Source organism: Scyliorhinus torazame, chromosome 2 (assembly GCF_047496885.1).
Source record: "Scyliorhinus torazame isolate Kashiwa2021f chromosome 2, sScyTor2.1, whole genome shotgun sequence".
NCBI classification, from domain to species: Eukaryota; Metazoa; Chordata; class Chondrichthyes; order Carcharhiniformes; family Scyliorhinidae; genus Scyliorhinus; species Scyliorhinus torazame.
In genome coordinates, this window is record NC_092708.1 from 110,149,788 (window position 1) to 110,177,221 (window position 27,434).

Consider the following 27,434-nt stretch of genomic DNA (forward strand, 5'->3'; position numbering starts at 1 on the left):
TTTTTTTTAGAAACTTTCAGCAAAACAGGATAACTGCTTTAATTTGAACCATTGTTTCCTTATCTATAAAACAAAAGTTACCAGTTTTTGAACAGTGAAAAAATAATTGCCTGTACTGAAGATCATGAGCACATTACTAAACCCACAGTTGTTATACCCAGTCAAATCATTGTTAGCAAAGTAAAGAACTACCACTCAAACCATTCTAACTTAAAACAACAGTCACCGCAGAAAAGCACCTTGCAAAGTTCCTCAGCACATTCGTCTACCAAGTCTAGAAAGACATGTTCACATTGCATCTCGTGCTGCGAAAGTTAAATAAAACCTAAATCAACCAACTGAATTCTAACAGCAGACTCCCTCCCTTGGCCAATGTGATGAGTTTTTAAAAGGTCAATTCACTGCAGCACAGTGCCACTACTACCTTAAAATCAATGGAGACTTGAAAGCAAAGGTGAGGAACATGCACTGAACCATGAAGGTTGTTTTCGGTGCACCATTCTCTAAAAGTTCCCTTTTAGCTCTATTAATGTAACTGCCCTTCTATTAAAAATGGACAATATTATACTTGTGCATGCATTATGACTAACAGTTTAAAATATTTCAAATGCTGTATCATTTAGTTTTTGCATTCAGGCTGTGTTAAATAGCAGACGCATCAAGTTTGGATGAACTGTAGTTAACCTGATCGTCCCCATTACAAAGCGGTGATGTTAATGTGCCATGGAGTTACAGCTGGCTGATGGAGGTTGCCCTCGGGTTAAGGCACTTAATCATACTGATGTTGTCTCAGTTATTTTATGTTTTTTCTAATCGACACTGAACCAACGTTTCTATGCAACCCTACAGGTAATCCATGTGCCAAATGATAAAGGGACTATTTGAAGCTCCACCAGCATGCTCCATGGATATTCTTTTCATTCATCTCTGCTTCTTAGCATCGTCACCAAAGATGTGTTTTGCGGCCAGAAGAATGACAGCTCGATAGCTGCCCCACAGAAGGTATCCAAGGATAATGCAGCCCCGCCAATCTACCAAAGCAGACTCCGCAATTGTTCCCACTGTTGAACTGTTACAATTCCATTGTTGTGGATGGACTGGAGGGGGAGGGGAAAGGTTGCAAGGAAATGCGCGCTGGATCTAGGCAGATCATAGAAATCCCTGCAGCTCACAGTTTACAGGTGTCAGAGAAGAAGAAGTGCTGCTTCAAAAACAATCAGCTGACTACATTGATGGGAGGAGCAAGTAACAACTGGCTTACTGAATCAAATACAAAATAAGAAGCAGCAGACTTTTGCTCAATCAGAACACAATGGTTTAATTCACTATTTTTTTAGGAGCAGAACCATTTCCTTTTTCCCTTTCTTCAAGAACAACAAGATTATAAAATATGACATTTCTTAATCCACAGATCCGCCCAGATCTTTGAAAATAAACTGAGATTCCAAATGACTGGGGTATCATTTTAATAACTAAGTTTGGTTATAAGGAGGTCAGTGAGCAACACTCAATTGAAAAGTCCCCTTAAAAAGGTAGAACCAAACCTGGATTAACTTTTCAGGTCATAATATTCCTGCATCAAAATTAAAACCACTGTTGGAAATCTATAAAGAGAATATGTCATCCAAAGCATTTTATTTAAAAATAAATATTTGCTTTCAGGATTTAGCTTTATATATCTGTGAATCAATTGTGTATTGTGATTACATAGTACTTGCAGGTGATGTATTTTAATGGAGATTTCTATACATAATTCAGCAGCACTAGGTACAATGTAGCTCATGGTTTGAAGTAATGTGTTGGTCCCTTGTCTCTGGGTTCAGTTGGATCAGCGAGCAAAGGGTTTAACAGCTTCCACCATCTGGTCCCTTTGGTCTGATAGCTGTTCTCTTGTCAATGTGTGGGCAGTTGCTGCTGGTCCACCTTCTCGTCTTGGCAGGTGGTTTGGTTGTACAGACTGAAGGAACCATGTGACTCTCCATAGACAAACTTCAGACTGCTTGATTTTTTTTACCCACTCCAGAGAGTGTAAACATTGCGTGTTCAGAGATTTTGATATATTCCACAAATACTGCAACCACTTGGTTGTTGTACTCAGCTAATCTCATTTACAAGAAACAGATTAATTCTAAAAGTGAAAGCTCTGTTAAAATTCCATGCTTGCAGGGCGAAAGGATGTTCTTTTGTTCTTAGATAGACGCAATAAACACTGCATTGAGTCCCCCAGAATGGAGAAACTAGTCATGACCACTGGGAGATCGTTGCGGTCTCCAAAACTGCAGTACAAATTTCAGAATATGGAGGGATGATTTGGAATTTACCTTTCTGTTCCAGCCTGTGCTATACCCTACGGAAGGTAATACCAGTGGGGCCTGTCTGGGGTGCTGAATGCAAGGTTTGAATTGCTACACATGGTGGAGATACAAGATGGAGAGAATGGAGTCTCTTGTGATCTTTCGGATAATTGTAAAATCCAGAGTCAAGACAAAAAACATGCAGGAACATGATACTCTCATTTTGCAACTACTTTTAAGAACAGTTAATAGATTTGGAAAATTAATACTCTAACCCACTTAAACACAGTCCATAATTTATTGGCTAACTTAATGTTATCATGCGATTAGTACCATGTGTCAGTAAATCACAAAATTAAAAAAACTGATTTGGGCATTTCGACAGCGCTGTATGCATGGAACCGAACAATCCAACTCTCCAATGACAGTCAAAATCTACTAATGAAGCACCCAATTTCAAAATTTTGATATAATTATCTACAAAAGTAGCTAGCTTTTAACTATATTTGACAATTTTCCATGTCGACTGCCAATGCAATTAAACTATCCTTCACTATTTTGCATAAATAAGCCTGGTTAATAGCAGTTTTGTCACCATAAATGCTTTCCACAGACAATAAAGATGGAAAAGAAATACCAACTGTGCGCCAGTTTTAGCTCTGCCCTGCAGTTCAGTATGCTAAAGAGGGAAAATTAAAATGGAAGTCACCAGACCTGTTGCGTGCAATCACAACTATTTATGCAGGACCTGGAATTGCAGGAATCATGTACACAGGAAGCCATTTGGCCCTTCATACTATGTTGGCTTTTTTTTCTGACATTCCAACAATGACTACAGTTCAACAAATACTTTATAGGCTGTAAAGTTGTTTGGAACGTCCCGAGATAGATAGTGAAAGGTGCCATGTTAATTCAGGTGTTTCCTCCTTTGAACCACCTGTGCTCTTTCTCCAAAGCCCTGCAAATCTATTCTTTTGTGGATGTACTGGGGAATTTTCTGGAGCTCCAAAATCACAGTCACCCTTATCCTGCCACATGAAGACTAGGAATAAGAAACACTCCCCAAGCATCCGTATCACTGTCACTTTCCAAAACTTGGTCTATTTAGTTGTGGAGAATCGTGATTATGATTCATGCTGCAGCTTGCCTGGAGCATCATATTACCCTGGTAAGAGCCAACAAATCCTTCCTTCAGATAAAATATTGCATACGGTAATGGTATAGCCACTCCTCCAACTCTTGTGCATCCCAAGGTTTTTTGAAACACCACAGGCAGTTTGTGCGTTTAGCTGGCTTAGCTCAAAGCTCTGGAATTCCTACCCTCTATCTCTCTCTCTCTCCCACTCCTTAAAACTGCCTCAATGACCAAGCTTTTGGTCACCCGTCCTAATATCTCCTTATGTGGCTGTATCATACTTTGTTTGATAGCGCTCTTGTGAAGCCCCTTGGGACGTTTCATTATGTTAAAGGTGCTATATGAACGAAAGTTGCTATTGTCAAGTGGCATTGACTATGGGCAGGATTCTCCGGTCTCATCCATGGCGGGACCAGTAAAGGGTAAACTTTCAGGGATAACAAACCTGCAAATGTTACACCCCTGTTTTAGAAGTGTGAGAGTGATAAAACCATGAAGAGTCAGTTAACAACGTTGGTTGTCAACAAACCAGGAGAAAATTAATTATTATTTGGAACAGTATGGGTTAACAATGAAAAGTCTCACTCTTGTTAAAAAGAAAATCATGTTTGACTAAATTGGTTGATATGAATGAAAATGGCTTATTGTCACAAGTAGACTTCAATGAAGTTACTGTGAAAAGCCCCTAGTTGCCACATTCCGGTGCCTGTTCGGGGAGGCTGGTACGGGAATTGAACCGCACTGCTGGCCTGCCTTGTTCTGCTTTAAAAGCCAGCGATTTAGCCCTGTGTGCTAAGCCATCATTGATAATGTAACAGAGAGGGTTGATGAGTAGTTTGGTTGAGCTTGTGTATAAGAGTTTTCAAAAAGCCCTTTATCAAAGTATCACATAATAGGTTTGTTTGCAAAATTAAAGCCCATTCAATTAAATTGAAAGTGGAGGGATGGTTACTAAAGTTAACTCAGGAATAGAAAGCAGAGAGCAACAGTGAATTGATGCTTTTCAGAGTGGAGTGTAATGTTCTACAAAGGTGATATTAGCCACACTCTTATTTTTGATATATATCAATGACCTGGATTTGAGGACACAGGACGTTATGTCAAATTTTGTAGTGGATACAAAACTCAGACATGTAATAAACAATGTGGAGGGCATTAACAGACTTCCAGACAACTTAGACTGGTGAAATAGGCAGGTTAGAGATAAAATTTAATGTAGAGGAGTATAAAGTGATACATTTTGGTAGGATGAATGAGGATGGGCAATGTAAAATAAGTGGTACGAATTTAAGAAGGGGCAGGAACAAAGAAGCTTGAGGTCTATGTGCATGAATCTTTGACGGTGGCACGATAAATTAATGTTTTCTTTTAAGAAAGCATATGGACTCCTTAGCTTTCAATAGAGGAAGAGTTCAAAAAGTAAGGAGGTTATGCTAAACGTTTGAGCCTCAGTTGAAGTACTGCGACCAATTCTGGGCACCACGTGTTAGGGATGATATCTGGAGAGTGTACAGAAGAGATCTGGCAAAATGGTAGCCAGGGATGCTGGACTTCAGTTGTGTATAGAGACTGGGGAAGCTGGGATTGGTACTCTTGGGAGCAGAGAAGATGTCATGTCATAAAAGGAGAAATAAATAATTAACTAGAGCTCGGTTTTCTGGGCCTGGGATTCTACAATCCCACGGCCAAGTTCTGACGGCGGCGTGAAAAGCGGCGTGAACCACTGTCGACGGTCCTCAATTGTCCGGTATGCTCCCCTTCCTAGGGGGCTAGGTTGGCGCTGGAGTGGTCCCCGCAGCTCCAGCCGGCGCGAGTTCACGCATGCGCGCCAAGGCCAGCGCGCGTTCGCACATGAACGCCACGGTCGGCGTGATTCCGCGCATGTGCGTGGGTTGCTGTCTCCATGCTGGCCCCTGGGCAATATGGCGGAGCCCTACAGGGGCCCGGCGGGGAGGAACAGAGGCCCCCACAGAACCAGCCTGCCCGCCAATCAGTAGGCTGCGATCGCGGGCCAGGCCACCGTGGAGGCCCCCCCGGGTCAAAAAAAAAACCCGCCCCCCCCCCCCTTCCAGGACGGCCCCCGCAGACATTCCTTCCAGGTCCCGCTGTGTGGGACCTGAGTAACCCATGCCGGCAGGACTCGGCCGAACTCAGCGGGCACTCAACCGGTCGAGGCCCGGAGAATCACCGGGGGGGGGGCGCGCTTTCAACGGCCCCCGACTGGCACGGCAGCGAGCCCCCTCCAGAGAATCGGCGAGCCGACGTCGGGGCGGCATGGTGCGATTCTTGCGTCCCCCCCCCCGGGGGTTCTCCAACCCGGTACACGGTCGGAGAATCCTGGCCCTGATCTATGTTGCTTTAATGTTGCTATTAACCTATTTAGTCAATTGACAAACAACAATCTTAAAATAATGCTCATATGAATATTTAAAATTCATTTACGGGATGTGGGCGTCACTATGTGAACTAGGCCAGCATTTAACGCCCATCCCTAATTGCTCTGCAGAAGATGGTGGTGAGCTGCCTTCTTGAACCACTGCAGTGTCTCTAATGTAGGTACACCCATAATATTATGCAGGAAGGAGTTCCAGGATCTTGACCCAGCGACACTGCAAGAACGGCGATATATTTGCAAATCAGGATGGTAAGTGACTTGGAGCAGAACTTTCAGTCATGGTGTTCCCATGTGTCTATGCCCTTGCCCTTTCTGGGTGGTTGCAGTTGTGGATTTGGAAGTTGCAGTCAAAGGAGCCTTGGTGAATTCCTGCAGTATATCTTGTAGGTGATACACACTGTTGCTACTGTTCATGGGTGGTGGAGAGACTGAATGTTTGTGGAAGAGGTAGCAATGGAGTGGTTTGCTCAATTGTCACAAAACAAAGATACTGAATGATCAAGAGGACATCAAAGCAGAGGGACAAATCTCCAGCTATTTAACCAGTACCATCTCAACGACACTGTGACTTAGTGCTTCAAAAACTCCTATAAAGGTACTGTATACATGGGGCAGACTTTGTCGAAGCTCCCACCAGTGGGTTCAATCATTCTGCACCAACCTTTCGAAAGACCACCCTACACAGATCCAATCCCCGCCCTATCCCTGTAATCCCACCTAACGTTTGGACATTTATGGGCAATTTATCATGGCTAATTCACCTAACCTGCACATCCTTGGACTGTGTGAGGAAACCGGAGCACCCGGTGGAAACCCATGCAGACACGGAGTGAATGTGCAAACTCCACACAGACAGCCATACGAGGTTGTAATCGAACCCGGGTCCCTGAGGCAGCAGTGCTAATCACCCCAATGACAGGTGGGGGTGGGAGAATTTGGCGGGTGTCCCAAAAATCAGTTTTATGTCATCATGAATTTACAGGGAGGCCTTCTGTCGGTGCCCGCCATGGCGAATTGAGAGGCCGGCGTGAAACTCATTTGCATCCCACATCCCGAGGGCAGCAGAGTAGCACAGTTTCTTCACAGCTCCAGGTCCCAGGTTCGATTCCCGGCTTGGGTCACTGTCTGTGCGGAGTCTGCACGTTCTCCCCATGTCTGCGTGGGTTTCCTCCGGGTGCTCTGGTTTCCTCCCACAGTCCAAGCATGTGCGGGTTAGGTGGGTTGGCTATGCAAAATTGCCCTTAGTGTCCAAATGGTTAGGTTGGAAGTGGGATACGTTGGAAATGTGGTCTTAAATTGAATGCTTTTTCCAAGGGCTGGTGCAGACTCGATGGGCCGAATGGCCTCTGTCTGCACTGTAAATTCAATGATTCTATGAAAATGGGATGCAGATGAATGCCTGACCACCCATGCCCGGTTCTCCAGTGGGGAAAAAAAGTTGGCGTGAAACACGTTTGGAACAACGTAGCGTGCAGATGTGAGGACTCATCTGAACAATGCCTGGGGCTGCCTCCGTACTTCAGGATGGAGGCCGCTGCCAACCCTGGGCCCCAGAACACAACAGCAGTGGATGGAGGAAGCATCTGCAGGTAGACCTTCCAGATTCTGTGTTCGAGAGAGGGTCCATCTTCCAGCCTCAGAATGTTCCTGGAGATTCATCTTCTTTCTCAAGAGGTCTATCTTCTGGGCTCACAGCACTCCCAGAGAACCATCTTCATTTTCAAGAGTTCCGCCATCTGTCTTCAATTGTGGGTCAGTGATTTTGGGTGCCTCTTCAATATGACGCCCAGATAAGATGGCGGACTACGCACCATCAGGCATGCCCCGTCACAGATTATGGTGAAAAAACACCCAGGTACATAATTAATGAGATCTGGGCCAGAAGATTTTGCATGTTTTCCCGCCGGCCTCCACAGCAGGAAACACTCCAGGTTCCCACCGCAAGAGTTAGTCTCCAGATGGGAGGATTCCGCCCATAAAACTTAACATACCTGCGACCATTTATAATTCCTGTTCTGTTGCCTTGCAATTAAACACGTCGTAAGAAGGTATCATAGATCTCCCAACACTGACATTTTATTAACTTAAATAGATGTACTACTGGAAATTATTTCACTGCAGGTAGAAGGGATATTACAATTACACTGCAAACTCTCCAATCTGGAAATCTAGTTCTCCGGTCCGCCAGCCGTGTTTCCGGCGTGGCGCGCCCTCGCCGGCATCGGGATTCTCCGTGCCCGAAACCAGCCAATGGGGTTTTCAATTGTGGCCACCCAGGAAACCCGCGGGCGTGGGTGCGCTGCCAATGGACCGGAAGATCCAGCCGACGGAGAATTCCGCTAATTGTCTGGAAGCACTAGTTGTCCAGAAATTGTCTGAAAACATCCACGCATCATTTTACAATACTTTGAGAGAAAAAACTTGAAATTTACAGTCATTGAATGAGTAAAACCATTATTATTTCAGCATGTTTCAGCATGTTTTATGTTTGAGGTAAATATTTCTATCTATGGTGTTTTCAAGTTCACACACTTGTGGTCAGGCATTCTAATGTCATTCTGCAATCTAGAAAATTCAATAATCCAAAAATGCTTTGGTTTGATACATTCTGGTGTGCAAGCATTACAATATATTTGATCAACTGAGATGAAAGTGTCTTTTAGAAACCTTTGGCAATGGGCAGCACGGTGACACAGTGGTTAGCACTGCTGCCTCGTGGTGCTGAGGACCCGGGTTTGATCCCGGCTCTGGGTCACTACTGTGTGGAGTTTGCACATTCTCCCCGTGTCTGTGTGGGTCTCACCCCCACAACCCAAAGATGTGCAGAGTAGGTGGATTGGGTACGCTAAATTGCCCCTTAATTGAAAAAAATAAAAACCTTTTGCAATATATGAAAATTACACCAAGTGAAACAGGGCAAAACAGATTGTATTTTTAGAACTTATTTTAAGATTGCAGTCACTTTAAGGTAAAGTGACCATAGTCCCAGTTGATCATAGGCTGCTTTCCCCTTTGAGGGAGAAGGCTGACTCGTGGGGTTTAATCTGAGAAATACCACAACTCAGGCGAGGAGTCAAGGTTGAGTCGTGAATAACCTTCAGCTGGTCCGGGAATTGAATTGCGCTGCTGGCCTTCTTCTGCATCACAAACCAGCTGTCTAGCCCACTGAGCTAAACTGGCAGTCACTCTAATAAAATAGAAAAATATAGCAGCCAATATTTGGTAATTTCTTAAGACATATGTTGTTGGTTTAGGGATAAATTATTTCATCGAATCATAGAATCCCTACAGTACAGAAGGCCATTTGGCCCATCGGGTCTGCACCGACCCCTCGAAAGACAACCCTACCTAGACCCAATTCCCTACCCTATTCCTGAAACTCTACCCTAAGGGGCAAATTAGCATGGCCAATCCACGTAACCTGCACATCTTTGGTCCGTGGGAGGAAACCGGAGCATCCGGAAAAAAACCCATGCAGACACAGGGAGAATGTGCAAACTCCACACAGACAGCTACCCGAGGTTGAAATCAAATCCAGATCCCTGGCACTGTGAGACAGCAGTGCTAACCACTGTGCCACCGTACCGTCCAGAAATGTTGGTGAGGACATTGGGAGAACACCCTTGATCATCTCTGAACGGTGCTATTGGAATTTTTACATCCTCCTGAGGGAATAGAAGACACCACATCCCACTGTACAGCACCTTACTGCCATCCTAGCGTGGGATTGAAAAACATCAACTATATTTATATAGCATCTTTAACATAATGAAACGACACAAGGTGCTGCACACGGGCATTTTAAAACAAAGTAAGACACCAAGACACATAAGGGGAGGCAGTGTTTAGTGGTATTGTCACTGGGCTAGTTATTCAGAGACCCAAAGCCATGGTCTGGGGACCTGAGTTTGAATCCCGCCGTGGCAGATGGTGAAATTTGACTTCAATAAAAAACAAATCTGGAATTAGATGTCCAACGATGGCCATGAAGCCATTGTTGATTGCCGTAAAAACCCATCTGGTTCACTAATAGAACATAGAACAGTACAGGCCCTTCAGCCCACAATGTTGTGCCGACCATGTATCCTAATCTAAGGTCAACCTAACCTACACCCCTTCCAATTTACGGCTGTCCATGTGCCTGTCCAAGAGTCGCTTAAATGCCCCTAATGACTTTGACTCCATCACCTCTGCTGGCAGTGCATTACACACTCACCACTCTCTTGTAAAGAACCTACCTCTGACATCTCCCCTATACCTTCCTCCAATTACCTTAAAATTATGTCCTTTCGTGAAAGCCATTTCCACCCTGAGGAAAAGTCTTTGACTATCCACTCTATCCATGCCTCTCATCACCTTGTACACCTCTATCAAGTCACCTCTCTGCCTTCTTTGCTCCAGTGAAGAAAGCCCTAGCTCCCTCAAACTTTCTTCATAAGACATGCCCTCCAGTCCAGGCAGCATCCTGGTAAATCTCCTCTGTACCCTCTCCAAAGCATCCACATCCTTCCTATAATGAGGTGACCAGAACTGGACACAATATTCCAAGTGTCGTCTAACTAGTGCCCTTTAGGGAAGGAAATCTGTTGTCCTTGTGACTCCAGATTCACAGCAATATGGTTGACTTTTAAATGTCCTCAATAAATGCTGGTCTAGCCAGCGACACCCACGTCCCATGAACTAACTTGTAAAAAGATATTTGGTCAGATGACCAAAAGCGTGGGCAAAGAGATTATTAAGGATTGTCTAAAAGGAGGACAATGAAGTAGGGAAGTGGAGCGGTGTAGGGAGGGTATTCCAGAGCTTGGGGCCCAGACAACTGAAAGCACAGCCACCAAGGGTGGAACAATTCAAATTGCTGGTGCACAAGAAACCAGAATGACAGCAGCGCAGACATCTGGGGGGTGGGCGGGAGAGAGATTCAAAAATAGGAAGAGTGAGGCTATGGAGGGATTTGAAAACAAGGAAGAGAATATTAAAATATCAAGGCATTGCTCAAACAGGAGCCAGGACTTGCTGCAAGTGAAGACATGGGCAGCAAAAGTTTGGATGACCTCAGGTTTATAGACGGTGGAATGTGGGAGATCAGCCGCGTATGTGCTGGAATAGTCAAGTCGAGAGGTAAAGAAATAGTTAAGGATTTCAACAGCAGAGGAGGTGAGACAGGGGAGAAGTTACAGAAGTGGAAATAGATGGTCTTAGTGATGGCACGACTATGAGGCCAGAAGCACATTGTGGGATCAAATGTGACATGAAGGTTGTGAACAGACTGGCTTAATCTCACAATGTTGCCAGGGAGATGGATGGAGTTGGTAACTGGGGAATGGAACTGCGGAATGGACCAAAAACAATAGTCTCATTCTTCACAATATTCAGCTGGGGGACATTTCTGTTCATCCTGTACTGGATGATAAATCTGGGGTGGGATTCTCTGATTCGCCGGCTGGTCAGTGGGGTTTCCCATTGTGGGGCAGCCCCACGCCGTCAGGAAACCCCCAGCCTGCCGGCAAAATGGAGAATCCCGATAGCGGAGAATTCAGCCCAAAGAGTCTGATCATTTCACACCAGTGGAGGAGTCAAGAAAGATGGTGGAGAGGTAGAGCGGGGTGTCATCAGCATACATGCGAAAAAGAACGCTGTGTCTTTGGATGAGGGGAAATGGGGGAGGGGAGAAACTAAGGACAGATCCTTGAAAGATACCAGAGTCAACAGCAGGAAGAAACGCCATTGTGAGTGATTCTCCGGCTACTACTGGATAAGTAAGAATGAAATAAGGTGAAAGCTGTTCCACTAGCTGAACTACAATGGAGAGACATTGGTAGGGGATGATGGTCAATTGTGACAAAGGTTGGGGACAGCACAGTGGTTAGCATTGCTGCCTCACACCACCGAGATCCCAGGTTCGATCCCAGCTCTGGGTCACTGTCCGTGTGGAGCTTGCACATTCTCCCCGTGTTTGCGGGGTTTCGCCCCCACAACCCAAAGATGTACAGGGTAGGTGGATTGGCCATGCTAAATTGCCCTGAATTGGAAAAAATGAATTGGGTACTCTAAATTTAAAAAACAAAATTGTGTCAAAGGTTGCAAATAGATTGAGCGTATGGGGTGGGTGGGGGCTGGGGGGAAGAAGTTGCCCTCTATCATAGTTGCATAGGATGTCATTTGTGACTTTGGTAAGAGCAGTTTTTTGTACTGTGGCAGGGATGGAAACCTGAGTGGAGGGAATTAAACATGGGCTAGGAATTTACATCCCTCCCACCCAATAGGATATTACAGTTCTGCCAAAGTAAACAGCAATTTAAATGGCTCACTGCATCCACCAGGGGGAGACTCGCTGTGGAGGGGCCATCAAATCCTGGCTATGGAGTTCTAGAAATGATGGGGAAGGATTTGGGCGGTAACAACCCATTCAAAGACTTTATGGAGGAAAGTAAGTTTGGAGATGGGATTGTAGTTTGCAAGAATGATGAGATCAAGGGTTGATTTTTTTTGAGGAGGGGGTGATGACAGCAGATTTAAAGGAGGAAGGGACAACACTTAAAGAGAGAACACTACTCTTGATTTAAGATGTGGAGATGCCGGTGTTAACTGGGGTGAGCACAGTAAGAAGTCTTACAACACCAGGTTAAAGTCCAACAGGTTAATTTCGTATCAGTAGCTTTCGGAGCGCTGCTCCTTCCTCAGGTGAATGAAGAGGTATGTTCCAGAAACATATATATAGACAGATTCAAAGATGCCAGACAATGCTTGGAATGCGACCATTAGCAGGTGATTAAATCTTTACAGATCCAGAGATGGGGTAACCCCAGGTTAAAGAGCTGTGAATTGCATCAAGCCAGGACAGTTGGTAGGATTTCGCAGGCCAGATGGTGGGGGATGAATGTAATGTGACATGAATCCCAGGTCCCGGTTGAGGCCGCACTCATGTGTGCGGAACTTGGCTATAAGTTTCTGCTCGGTGATTCTGCGTTGTCGCGCATCCTGAAGTCCGCCTTGGAGAACGCTTACCCGGAGATCAGAGGCTGAATGCCCTTGACTGCTGAAGTGTTACCTGACTGGAAGGGAACATTCCTGCCTGGCGATTGTCGTGCGATGTCCGTTCATTCGTTGTCCCTTCCAGTCGGGGAACATTTCAGCAGTCAAGGGCATTCAGCCTCTGATCTCCGGGTAAGCGTTCTCCAAGGCGGCCTTCAGGACGGCACGGTAGCATTGTGGATAGCACAATTGCTTCACAGCTCCAGGGTCCCAGGTTTGATTCCGGCTTGGGTCACAGTCTGTGTGGAGTCTGCACATCCTCCCCGTGTGTGCGTGGGTTTCCTCCTGTTTCCTCCCACAGTCCAAAGATGTGCAGGTTAGGTGGATTGGCCATGATAAATTGCCCTTAGTGTCCAAAATTGCCTTTAGTTGGATGGGGTTTCTGGGTTATGGGGATAGGGTGGAAGTGTTGACCTTGGGTAGGGTGCTCTTTCCAAGAGCTGGTGCAGACTCGATGGGCCGAATGGCCTCCTTCTGCACTGTAAATTCTATGATAATTTATGACGCGCAACAACGCAGAATCACCGAGCAGAAACTTATAGCCAAGTTCCGCACACATGAGTGCGGCCTCAACCGGGACCTGGGATTCATGTTGCATTACATTCATTCCCCACCATCTGGCCTGCGAAATCCTACCAACTGTCCTGGCTTGATGCAATTCACACCTCTTTAACCTGGGGTTACCCCATCTCTGGATCTGTAAAGATTTAATCACCTGCTAATGCTCGCATTCTAAGCATTGTCTGGCATCTTTGAATTTCCCAAAAAATATGTTTCTGGAACATACCTCTTCATTCACCTGAGGAAGGAGCAGCGCTCCGAAAGCTAGTGATATGAAACAAACTTGTTGGACTTTAACCTGGTGTTGTAAGACTTCTTACTTGATTTGAGGTGAGAATGTCAACATTTTAATTTGCATACACAAAATAAAACTCACACGCTCTAGTCACACGTGAATTACATTTGTTTTTCAAATCTGTACATTAAAACCAATAATTCACCACTCAGAGGGCAACTTGAAAAAAACATGTATTTTGTTTCTACAGTCACTTCATGCAGTTTAAATGTATAATGCTCCTTCTGTTAAGCTGTTAATAGAGGAACTGTGTCAATCAATTCTACAATGCAATGTACGATTCAACCAGCTATATGTGAACTACCTGTAGGCAGCTATCACATTACTGGGAAGTGATAAGTGACACCACATCCAATGTAATAAGAACAATACATTATGAAAAATTATCTCCATGTTATATGATTTTTATTCCTACTTGTGAAACTACCCAACTCATTCATGAAACTAAATTCATATTAAAAAGAAATGACCAAAGTAAGTTTGCATACCACGTATGAATCAAATTATACAATTATGGTTTAAAGAAGTATGAACAATTTATAGATATGGAAATGAAACTCAGCCTGAAGCAATGCCAACTGAGCCAAATTCAAATAATACATTTGGTGGGAGTAGGGCAGGGAAATAATTACCACCATTTGATTTAAAAGTAGCTTGTCCTTTTTCTTTACAAAAAGAATTGTCCATGGGGCAAAGTAACGTCTCGATGTGGGGCATCAATCTATTTAATTAAGATTCACACTAGTCAAAGAAGATGGTGGTGGTGGTCACATGCTCAAGTGATTGTTCAGTGGTCTAATGAGATGGAAGGGGTTTATGGCTTCAGCCAAAGATCACGTGAAGTAGAACATAAAACAACTTACTCAGCACAGTAGTATGAAATAAATCTGCCTAAATAAGTTACTTCATCGTCAAGTTTGAGGTATATATCCAAACAAATTATTCATCATATTGTGAGTATATGCCTTGAAGAATTCTCCGCGGGCCACAGGTCAATTGTTATCACCTTGTCTGACTGTCAAATGAGCCTGTCCCAGCAAACAGTTTATTTTTTTAAGCATAACATACACAGTAATAACAGCACAGAAAGAGGCCATCATGTCTATTTCAGTATTCTCTAGAACAATCCAGTCAGTCCCACTCCCCCATTCCATCTCTGTAGCCGAATAACTTTATTTCCCTCAAGTGCCAGTCAATTTCCTTTTGAAATGACTGACGATCTCTGCTTCCATCACCTGATTGCTGTAAGTTCCAGATCACTACCAGTTCTTCTGTGAAAACATTCTTCCTCAAAATCCCCTGATATCTCTTGCCCAATACCTTAAATCTATGTCCTTTAGTCATCGGCATCAGCTAATGGGAATAGCTTTTCTTCCTCCATCTTATCTACAACCATCATCATCTAAACCTCGATCAAATCTCCCCACAATTATATTTGCTCCAAATTGCATTTCTATAGTGTTTCTCACCACATCCCAAAGCATTCCAAAGCCAATGACATACCTTTGAAGTGTAGTCATCGAGTCAATATTGTAATGCAGGAAACAGGACAGTCAATGAAGGCACAATACTGAAATAAACCATTATCCAAGATCTTACATGGCCACTCTTTAGCATACCTCATTGAAAATATTGGTCCTAATGGAACATGTAGAAATGAAAATGTTGACAGTCCATTGCCATGTAAGAGTCAATAAAGCACTGCAGCTGCCCAGTAGAATCCGTTAAAAAGACTTCTGTTTCATCTTTCATCTCTTAGGCTTTTCCTGTGCCTATGCTTCCATTTCTACTCAATCCCTCATGTTGAGAAAGTTTTCAGAATAAGCATTACTCCTATGCCTTTAGAGACTTCAGATTTGATTGGGATTCATACTTACTGGGTGGGGCTGAATCCAAAGTTGTTCTGAATATTGTTGTGCAACCACCCTCTTCCCTGTCCTCCCCTTCCCCAATAAGTGTGTGCTCTTTCACCCCCTCCAGCATGAACTGTCCTGCACCACACAGGCCACACAACTCTCTTTTAAGAAATGTGAAGATGGTAAACTACAAGCAGCGTGGCAACATTTTTTAACTGGTTGGAAGGGGAGTTTGCTGCCATATAATTGGCAGAACGTTGGTCGTTATGGTTTCCGGGGACAAGTACAGCTTTGGCCGAGTCCCAATGCACTGGAGGAAGGAGTCAATTCAGTGAAATAAACAGAAACTCAAGAGGTTACCCTCTCTGCAACAGCTAATGTTTACAACATTCACCACGCTGGAAGCAGGGAGACCGCACCCGCTTGCAGTTTGGACACATCCACACAGATGTACTCAACCAAAAAAAGTTTCTGGAATGACTGTTTCCCTAATTTAAAACATGTCCTTTACTCATATCCAGTGAACTTCAACTGGCTGTTTGATGCCGCCTTTGAAAGACACTGCACACAACCCCAGTCTGTGAGTCTCTGAGGACTTTGAGGAGGTTCTTTAACAACAACAAAAAAACATACACAGCGCCGAAGAAATTTGGAATTAACCTTAATCTCGGCGAATGGTAAAACATTGAAGCATTCAGAGCTCAGGGTGTGTGTGCTGAACAGCCAGTGAACAGAATCACTCTGCTCGTCTTGTAACAGATTAACCTGAGATATGTGAAGCATATGGCTGTTAACCTTTGATTCATCGCCCTCCCCCTCCCCAAACTCCATCTGATGCCAAATCCAGCAAAACAACTCAATGGAAGTTCATTGTGGGGAGGCGGGGAGAATGGTGATCACTTTATGATCGCAACACTCTCCTGAGGAAAAAGATAATGCAGTTTACTTGGCACGATAAATGGAAAACTTTCTGGTAGGTAAACGCGAGTGGAGAGGATGCAGAGTTGAGCACTTACCAGGACCACCACAAACCTCTCCTCCAGCTCACTGGGCTCGGGCATTGGCAGCTTCAGGGGCATGGGGTGAGCCCGCAGATCCGTGTGTTGAGAATCCATACTTCCAGCGTTTCCCATGACTGTGCCCCCGGACCGTGCCGATCCCCCAAAAAAGCCTTTCCTTTTCTTTCCGAACACCGAATCAAATGCAATTGCAACACAAAAAAAAAATCCTGCTGCGATCTTCTTCACCGCCCGCCTTCTCCTTCCCCCGACTTCAGTTTACTCACTCACTCACTCTCTCTCTCTCTGTCTCCCCGCCTGGAATCTCAGCAGCCAACACCAAACCCACAATGTGTCTGCAGATCTCCCTCTCCCTCCACCATCATAGCAGCGGCTGCAGGAGAAATCGCCCGTAGAGTGGCTGCTCTCTCATTCTTCTCTCAGTCAGTCTCTTTTCCCTAATGCCTGCCGGACGGAGACAGAGGGTCGGGTCTAGCCGTTCCTTGCACAGTCTGGGCACCACTCCCCGTGTGTGCAATGCATGATTCAGCTGGAGCAGAGCAGCCAGCTAATCCCCAGCTCCATTCACACAATAAGCGCTTTGATCACAGACACACAGCCAGCCAGCCACTCACCCCGAGCAGCGTTTGCGCAATACTGTCATAGGGGCTGGGATGGGGTTTCCTGGGATTTGTAGTCCTCTGCATGATGGGTGGGATTTGCTGAAGCGAGCACTCTGAATGTTACTGCACCTCGATGTGTTCAAACCCTCCAGGAACGAGGTTAATTTTAATTTATGGTGTCTGGGTTTTTAAAAACTCCACAACAAAATAAACGTTATGCATTGCAATTTTGAGCGGGGGCTCAAGTCTAGTTATTGAACTGAGTGGATACTCTGCACGAACTATGGGGACCTATTTCATCCTTTATGAATAAAAATACTTGCAATTAGATACAGATGAATGAACTTTATTTGGCGCCTTCCACATCTTCAGAAGATCCCCAAGTGGCAATAAAAGACATGCATTCATATAGTGCCTTTCACACCTCAGAAAGTCCTAACGCAGTTTTTAGCTAATTAAGTACATTTGAAGTGTAGTTACTATTGTAATGTAGGAAAGTGGCAGTTAATGTGAACTGAAAGGAAGCGTGCAGGTACAGCAGGCAGTAAAGAAGGCAAATGGTACCCTGGCCTTCATGGCGAGATGATTTGAGTACAGGAATAGGGATGTTTTATTGCAATTTCATCGGGCATTGATGAGCCCACATCTGGAGTATTGTGTGCAGTTTTGGCGTTCTTATTTGAGGAAGGATGTTCTTGCTGTGGAGGGAGTGCAGCAAAGGTTTACCAGGTTGCTTCCTGGGATGGCGGGGCTGACATATGAGGAGAGACTAAATCGATCAGGATTATATCCTAATCAAAGGCTGATTTAGCACAGGGCTAAATCGCTGGCTTTGAAAGCAGACCAAGGCAGGCCAGCAGCATGGTTCTATTCCCGTACCGGTGCCGGAATGTGGCGACTAGGGGCTTTTCACAGTAACTTCATTTGAAGCCTACTTGTGACAATAAATGATTTTCATATCCATTGGAGTTTAGAAGAATGAGAGGGGATCTCATAGATCTCTTAGACGAGACAGGGTAGATGCAGGGAAGATGTTCCCAATTATGGGTGTGTCCAGAACCAGGGGTCACAGTCTGGGGATTCAGGGTAAACCATTTCGGACAGAGATGAGGAGATATTTCTTCATCCAAAGAGCGGTGAACCTGTGGAATTCATTACCACAGGAAGTAGTTGATGCTAAAACATTGAATATATTCAAGAGGCGGCTAGATATAGCACTCGGGGCGAATGGGATCAAAAGTTATGGAGAGAAATCAGGATTAAGCTATTAAGTTGGATGATGCCTGGGTGGATGGGTAGCAGGGGACTGCCAGGGTACTACCCTGCCCTGCCCCTGAGATTACAGAATATCTAATGCCCTGCGACCCCCCCCCCCCCCCCCCTCCCGTCCCCCCGAGATGCTGTTACGCCTAGTCCACATTGAAAAGGATTAGAAAGGTAGATTCAGAAACAATGTTCCCGATGTTGGGGAAGTCCAGAACTAGGGTCCATAGTTTGAGGATAAGGGGTAAACATTTTAAGACTGAGGTGAGGAGAAATTTCTTCACCCAGAGAGTGGTGAACCTGTGGAATTCACTGCCATAGAAAGTAGTTGAGGCTAAAATGTTGTGTGATTTCAAGAAGGAATTAGATATAGCTCTTGGGGCTAAAGGGATCAAAGATTGAAGGCGGAATCAAGGTATTGAATTTGATGATCAGCAATGATCATAATGAATGGCGGAATAGGCTTGAAGGGCCAAATGGCCTATCACTGCTTCTATTTTCTATGGTAAGAAGTCTTACAACACCAGTTTAAAGTTCAACAGGTTTGTTTCAAATCACTAGCTTTCGGAGCACAGCTCCTTCATCAGGTGAATTATCTGATGAAGGAATTATGCTCCGAAAGTTAGAGATTAGATACAAACCTGCTGTTCTATTTTCTATGTATGTTTCTATGCATGAACGGAGGCAGCTCCAAAAGCAAATCTAATAATGACCAAATCATCTGTTTGAAGCAAGAGGTATTGAGGGATAAACATTAACCACAACACTCCTCCCCTGCTCTTCATCCAAAGAATGCCATTGGACCTTTTTTAAATAAATTTAGAGTGCAAAATTCATTTTTTCCAATTAAGGGGCAATTTAGCATGGCCAATCCACCTACTTGCACAGCTTTGGGTTGTGGGGGCGAAACCCACGCAAACACGGGGAGAATGTGCAAACTCCACACGGACAGTGACCCAGAGCCGGGATCGAACCTGGGACCTCGGTGCCGTGAAGCAACAGGGGTAACCCGCTGTGCCACTGTGCTGCCCGCCATTGGACCTTTTAACATAGACATAGGATTTACAGTGCAGAAGGAGGCCATTCGGCCCATCGAGTCTGCACCGGCCCTTGGAAAGAGCACCCCACTTAAGCCACACACCTCCATCCTGTCCCTGGAACCCACTAAACCCACCTAACCTTTATTGGACACTAAGGGCAATTTAGCATGGCCAATCCACCTAATTTGCACAACTTTGGACTGTGGGACTGTGGGAGGAAACCGGAGCACCCGGAGGAAACCCACGCAGACACGGAGAGTACGTGCAGACTCCGCACAGTCAGTGACCCAAGCCGGGAATTGAACCTGGGACCCTGGCGCTGTGAAGCAACCGTGATAACCACTGTGCTACCGTGCAACTTTAGACACTCCATTAAAGAGCCAACACAGGTAACATGGGTTGAGTGCCCTCCTCGTTTGCTACTAAATGAGACAAACCAGAAAGACCATTTATCTGCTTGCAAGCATTCAGCATTAGCACACCAGGATGATGTCAGAGATGGGAAACTATCATCGAGAAGTGAGTCTTATTTCAGTAGGAGCACAGCAGGCTAAGAGAAGTTATTAAACTATGAAGGTTTTTGGTAAAGTGAATACAGAAACCCATTTCTTCTGGTTGAGGAGTCAGTGGAAAGGGCTCATCAATTTAAAATGTCACAGAGTGAGGAGAGAAAGTACAAGAAATGTATTTTAGCAGCAGGTTGTTGGAGCATGGAATGTTATGCCACATGAAATAGTTGAGGCTGAGATTATTGTGGCCGTTATCAGAAAATGGGAAAAAATTCAAGCAGAACAAAGCTCGAGGCTGTGGTGAGAAACCAGGCCGTGGGATTAAATTTGGATTCTTCTAGCGCGCAACCTGTGCAGAAACAACAGACTCGTGGTTATGCTGCGTGCTGTAAATATAACAATTACTACTTTCCTACATGTTCATACACTACTTTGTGGGACTGTCATGTTCATTTTTATTAAGTACTCCCTTGGCATAGAGTTCACTCTATCATTGACCTAATGCCTTGGTGACACCGTTCATAAATGGATGGGAGCTCTTAGCCTTGGTTCGGTGGTAGAATACGCTCCACTGAGTTAGATGATCACGTAATCTGGGCTCACACTTCACTGCAGTATTGAGGGAGTGCTGCAGAGTTAGATATGCCAACTTTCAATTGAGATATTAAATCAAGGCCCTGGCTTCACTCTCAAGTGGATGTAAAGTATTCCAGGGCAGGATGTGAAGAATAGCAGTGTTTTAGTATCCTGGCCAACTTTTATCTATCAAACATCATTATTTTTTTTTAAATGACCGTTTGCTCATTCCTGTATTATAGTGGCTTGCAATAGTCCAATTCAAATTGTAAGAACTTGCAGGTCATCATTATTATTATCAAAATTATTATCAAAAACATTGCACACTTCATAACTGGATTACTATTTATAGTGGTTGAGAGGTTCATTAATTGTGAGAGAACTATTAAAGAACTATCATTGCAGATGCGTCACGTCTAAGGTTTTCATTGCTGCTAACAGAATCATACTCACAGAAATCAAACATTTGAAAACTATATACTACAATTTTAACAACATATTAACAGTAATTTTTTTACTTTGTTTTCCATTGTGGGAATTCTCGATTCATCGTTCAGATATTTCAGTTCTAAATGTCATCAAAAAAATGTTAAAACACATTGTATCCAACAATACATTTCCTAGCTGGTAAACAATTTTCCTCATCGCATTTTCCCCCAAAAGACTCAGCAATTTTAACAAGAATGGATAGGATCTTTCAAATAACTGTCATTATCTTTCAACTCTCCTCGTTTTCATTGAGTAGTTTGGACTGAGATTTGATGTCCCAAAATTCAGTTCCTGACCCGTCCCCGTGAACACAATATCCTGTTGCATACTATTTACACATTCAAAACATTACTCAGGGTAGGAGGGAATAACTGCACACTGCATTGTACGTGGTATAAGGTATCACAAATTGGAATAGCATTAGTCAAAACATGAAACACATACTTCTACATCTGATTCATACAGAGCTACGGCCAATTAACCCTGACTAAACATTAAATCACAAGTGGGAACACCAATACTGGTCTAAAGGATGCAATGTAGTCATAATGTTCATTGACATCGACTAATGATTGTGGCTATTGCAATATAAATAATAAATGAGTGGATCATTGTTACTAACTATGTAACATGATGCAACATGGTAAAATTGAGCATATTGTGCCCATTACACATACTCTAAAGCAGTTACCCAAAACATCCAAATGAAGAACAACTATTAGAAAGCTGGGCAAGCAAATTTTGAACTCAAAGAGAATCACGGTTGCTTAAAGAAAGAGACCTCTACTCTTCTCTCCAATATGGGCATTAGGTGCTAGGTGGGTGTTAAAGATCCTGCGAAACAATTTGAAAAAGAGCAGAGGAGTACTCCTAGCATTAGGGCAGCACAAGTGGATAGCACTGTGGCTTCACAGCTCCAGGGTCCCGAGTTCGATTCCCCGCTGGGTCACTGTCTGTACGGAGTCTGCACGTTCTCCCCGTGTCTGCGTGGGTTTCCTCCGGGTGCTCCGGTTTCCTACCACAGTCCAAAGACGTGCAGGTTAGGTGGATTGGCCATGATAAATTGCCCCTAGTGACCAAAAAGGTTAGGAGGGGTTATTGGCTTAAGTGGGTCGGCACAGACTCGATGGGCCGAATGCCTCCTTCTGCACTGTATGTTCTATTTTCATTGAGGACAATATTTATTCTTCAACCAATACCAGCGAAACAAATCAGTCGGTTATTTATCTCAAATACTTAATTTGTTTTTTGTGGGATTTTGCGGCACACAAATTACTTACTGCGCTTGTCTACAAAACAACAGCAGCTACACTCCAAAAATAATTCATTGGCTGTGGGGGAATTTAGGATATCCTGAGGAAATGAGCACTGCTATATAAATAAAAGTTCCTTCCTTTCTTTCAGTCGATTCTTCACGAGGTTCATTACCATGGTTTTGAGCTCAAGCTAGTTGAGCAGCTTCGACCAAAAAGGAACTGTGACAAAAACGCTTTGAAGAAGTTGGGTAGCTATCATCTATCTGGATTAAACATCATTTCTATTACCCTAACTGCTGGTTGGATAATTAGTGGACAGGAATTAAACCCATTCCAGAATGCAGGAAATCAATCATTGGCCAAAGAAGAAGTTCAAATACTTTGCAAATGATACACATTTTAAGCCATTATACAGGTGTTTAAGACAATCGAGTGCACTTCATATATATGGCACCGGGCATCTCTGTGCATCCCACATTGCCACAGATTTTGTTCATCTTAAAATCCCAATAAATGACAGGATATTTTCATTTTCTACAAATATTGCAATTGCAAATTCTACAATTTAAAAATAGTTATAATGTACAAACTTTAATGTCTATTACTTGTTAATTGCAAGTTACAGGGTTTCTAGTCAGAATATTCACCATCTGTGTTCTCTGATCTGTTCTCCAAGTCTCTATGCCTCCATTTGTATACAACCCTTACTGTCTCAACCTGTCATTTATTTTCAGTTTTTTTTACCTTTTACCTTTCTTAAACTTTATTTTCTTTCTTGAGTTTTTAGTTCCTGTTTTTCTTTCATACATTTCTGGTGTCCTTGTGTGTATATTAACAGGGGCATGTTAATTAGGTAAGGGGTTGAAGCTTTGGGGCGCGATTCTCCCAAAAGGGAACAAAGTCCCATTGTGAGTGCCTTTAGCCACGAGTCTCCTGGCACTCGCAATGCTCAGAAACATATGGCTATTCAACGTGACTCGTGTTGCATTTAAAAATGGCGTCCTGGTCTCCGAGGCTCCCAAAGCAACTTCCGACCTCCCCCAACCCAAATGCACATTTGGGAGGGTCCCTGGCCCTCCTCAAATCCCCCAACACCCAAACGTGCAAAAAATGACAGCTTGGCACGCAGTGCCAACCTGGCACCCTCACAGTGCCCATGCCAATTGGCAGTGCTACCTGGGTAGTACCAGGCTGTCACCCAGGCAGCACTGCCAAAGTGTCATGCTAGCTGTCAGGGTGCCCAGGTGGCACCAGCAATGTCAGTGCACCACCAAACCCAAAAGGCATGCAGCTGGGGGCCACTGATCCCCATGGAGATCCCTACAAGCACCATTCTGCCTGGTCCCCATGTGTGGGGACCAGTGCTGAACAGACACTCTAAGACAAAAAGGATGAATCCCAAAGCCTCAGGTACCTCGGGAATCTGCACATTAGAGTGAGGTTAGCTGCCTCGTTCTAATGTGCAGATTTGCCAAAAAGTGACCCTGCCCACTAGGGGTGGAATTTATATCGCAAAGTCTCGCAAGATCACGTTGGATCTCACGAGGCATTGCGAGCCAGGTAAATTCAGGGAGCGGGGTCTCCCGGCTTTTATTGGTCACGCTGCACCGCAGCTACCTGCTTTTCCGGCTCCAAATTTATTAATTTTTTTAAATCTTGTTTTATAATCTTCCTGTGAATTCCACAAATTTAATTCCATGAGCATCTACGTCAACTAATAATCGCATCTGAGGGACTTTGTCAAATGTCTTCTGGAAGTCACCTTCACAAAACATTCAACCAAGTTTATCAGGCACGACTCTACCTTTTCGGGTCTGTGAGTAATGTTTAGACATTAGTTCCAATGGAGAGAGAAAAAAAAAATTGGCCAGGATTTTCTCGAATATTGACAAAGGTTGATGTCGGGCAGGAAAAGCGATATTGAAGTCACCAAAGGCATTGGCTGCTTTCTCCATCTTATAGTGCGGGACTTTGAAAAAATCTCAAAGTCACAGATCCCACAATGAATCATTGGCAGGGCAGTCTCTGATTCACCTGCCTCGCCAGCAACTCAGATACTCAATGAACCAGGTTGCCATTTTTAAAGATCACCCCAGAGCACAGTGGGCAAACCAGTTCACCCAGTGCACCCCACTGGCACCCGCACGGCACCACCCAGGTATTAAGCTGTCACCTGGGTCCACCCAGGAACTAACCGGACACAACCCGGGCGTGACCTCAACCCACCCCCCCCCCCCCCCAAGTGTTCCACTCACATGAGCTCATTGGGAGTACTGCTCGCCAGGTGCACAGGTTTCAAGGTTAATGTCCTTCATGCCAATTTGACATCACGCTGCCATGGATGGATTTTTTGACGTGGGGAAATGACCTTGGCATATGGGTCTGATAATTATATGATAATTTATTAGAATGTGAAACGCCGCCCGTCGCAGATGGGGGGAAGGGACAGTCGCGCCATGCTTTCATGTCATCATGAAACGTGACTTTGGCTTTCTTGCTATATTTTCCGCTTTCGTCGCCAAACCCGCTCAACGCGAATGGCAGGGGAAAGTCTCAGCATTTGCGACAGACATCCCCAACCAGTTGGTAAAATCCTTGAGAGGCGGTCATTTGTATTCTTGGCTGGAATTGATGCATGGTCGACAAAACGGGCAAGAAAAACATTTGGGAAAATAAAAGCAGTTTGTCCTCTTCTGGAAATCAAATATATTGCGCTTTTTATTGTGTTCAGTGACTACAAAAAAAGTCTTGCTGGAAGATCTAACAATTTATTTGGAGAGAATATCACCTCTATCTGCATATAGTGGTACTGCAACTGATTGCAGCATTCTTTACAGAGGAATTCACAGATTGATGACATCAGACTATCCAAGCAGCCAATCACATTAAAGGATTTTCACAGACCTCCAACCAGGAAACTGAGAGTAAAATGAAGTTGATCTTAAACATTTCTACAGAGGGGAAATTAAAGATTGTGACATACACATGTGGTGAAGGTAGAAGCTACAATATTCAGAATTTAAAAAATATATAAAATAAGCTTTAAAAATCAACTAATTGTTCACTTGACAGGAGTCCACATTTATAAAGTAATTTTTTTCAGGGCCAGTCCTGTTGTTTATAAGTATTATTAATTACATCACTGTTAAAAGCCCATGTACATTTGACTGAACAAGGTGTAACTTCTTAAAGGCCTTCAAACAAAAATACGGAGGCAGGAAAGTTGAATTTCGCCCGTGACTACAAGCTCTTTTGGGAGATCACGGAGCAGTCTGAGTGACAGACTGCAACTTCGGGATTTCTGCGCATGTCCAACATCCCGAAATCCTGGTTAATTTCAGAGGGTAAACGTCGGAGAATGTTGACTGTCAGATGTCAACACTCCTACCGTCAACCTTCCCCCAGTCCTGCTAAATCTGGCCTGTTCAATTTGCATCATACCTCCAATGCCAACTGCTGACATCTCAAATTCCCACCCATTAGGTTCTCTTTTCAAACCTTCTGCTAATTGTCAATCATGCCCTACCATGGGCAGCATGGTCGTACATTGGTTCGCACAGTTGCTTCACAGCTCCAGGGTCCCAGGTTTAATTCCCGGCTTGAGTCACTGTCTGTGCTGAGTCTGCACATTCCCCCCATGTTTGAGTGAGTTTCCTCCGGGTGCTCCGGTTTCCTCCCACAGTCCAAAGATGTGCAGGTTAGGTGGATTGGCTGTGCTAAATTTCCCTTAGTGTCCAAAAATGGTCAGGTGGGGTTACGGGGAAAGGGTGGAGGTGTGGGGATAAGGTGGAGGTGTGAGCTTAGGTAGGGTGCTCTTTCCAAGGGCCGGTGCAGACTTGATGGGCCGAATGGCCTCCTTCAGCACTGTAAATTCTATGATTCTATGATCTCTTCAGTACTCCATTTTGTTGTACTTGTGGTCTAAGTGGCCTATCATTTATAATACGCCATTTTATGGGGGGGGCACGGTAGCACAGTGGTTAGCACTGTTGCTCCACAGCACCGGGGACCCGCGTTCGATTCCTGGCTTGCATCACAGTCTGTGCGGAGTCTGCATGTTCTCCCCGTGTCTGTGTAGGTTTCCTCCCGGTGCTCCGGTTTCCTCTCACAAGTCCCGAAAGACGTGCTTGTTAGGTGAATTATGGCGACTCGGGGCTTTTCACAGTGACTTCATTGCTGTGTTAATGTAGGCCTACTTGTGACAATAAAGATTACTTTTGTTATTATAATTGGACAGTGGGCATGTTATGGGCTGTTTAGCACAGGGTTAAATCGCTGGCTTTGAAAGCAGACCAAGGCAGACCAGCAGCACAGTTCAATTCCCGTAACAGCCTCCCTGAACAGATGCCGGAATGTGGCGACTAGGGGCTTTGTCTTGCAACTTCATTGCAGTGTTGATGTCAGCCTATTTGTGACACTAATAAAGATTATTACAAAAAATTATTATTATTGTAGTGTTTTTGCACCTCATATAATTTGAAAACCTTAAGAGAAGCTTGAAATCTTCAGCCAAGTGTTCAAAACACACAGAATAGATGAACAAAGAACATGAGTTGTACCGCAAAGCAACTTAAATATGAACAACAGATAACAAACCCAAACAAGGGTTATTGTGTGTTTAAAAAAATACAATGTTTCCACTGATGTCAGTAAGTCCAGCTAAATGATTATTGTGATGCAACAATAAAATAAGGACGAGATGTAATTACAACTGAACATGGTTATCATTTGGAAATGTAATAAGGCAGATATGCTTGTCATCTTGCTTTCTGCCATTTTAAATTTTTGTTGCTATTCCCATGCCCCTGTCCTTCTATGTTGTGGTGGATTTTAATGGAATGATACAATGCACAATGTTCAAGCACCATTTGCAACTCCACAGATACTGAAGTAGCCCGTGCCCAGATGCAGCAAGACCTGAACAACAGTCAGGCTTTTGTTGATAAGTGGCAAGTAACATTTGTGCCACACAAGTGCCAGACAATGGCCATCGCCAACAAGAGAGAGTCCAATTATCTTCCTTGACATTTGACCAGCATTATCATTGCCAAATCCCTTATTATCGACACCCTGGGTGTTACCATTGACCAGAAACTGAACTTGACCAGC

General features: G+C 44.2%; 1 protein-coding gene across 8 annotated transcripts in view; it reads right to left on the reverse strand.

Moving 5' to 3' along the window:
• Window positions 1-17,199, reverse strand: part of LOC140390359 (formin-like protein 2) — a 378,101-nt gene extending 360,902 nt beyond the window's left edge. For 5 of the 8 annotated variants that reach the window (XR_011934621.1, XM_072475506.1, XM_072475489.1 and 2 more), the window contains exon 1: window positions 16,588-17,199. Coding sequence is in view for 7 of the 8 variants with exons in the window: in XM_072475506.1 (XP_072331607.1) it covers window positions 16,588-16,704 (117 nt within the window). In the remaining variant the exon portion in view is untranslated. The remainder of the gene's footprint in view (window positions 1-16,587) is intronic. The other 3 variants (XM_072475478.1, XM_072475497.1, XM_072475454.1) reach the window with 1 other exon arrangement.
• Window positions 17,200-27,434: the final 10,235 nt, after the last annotated feature.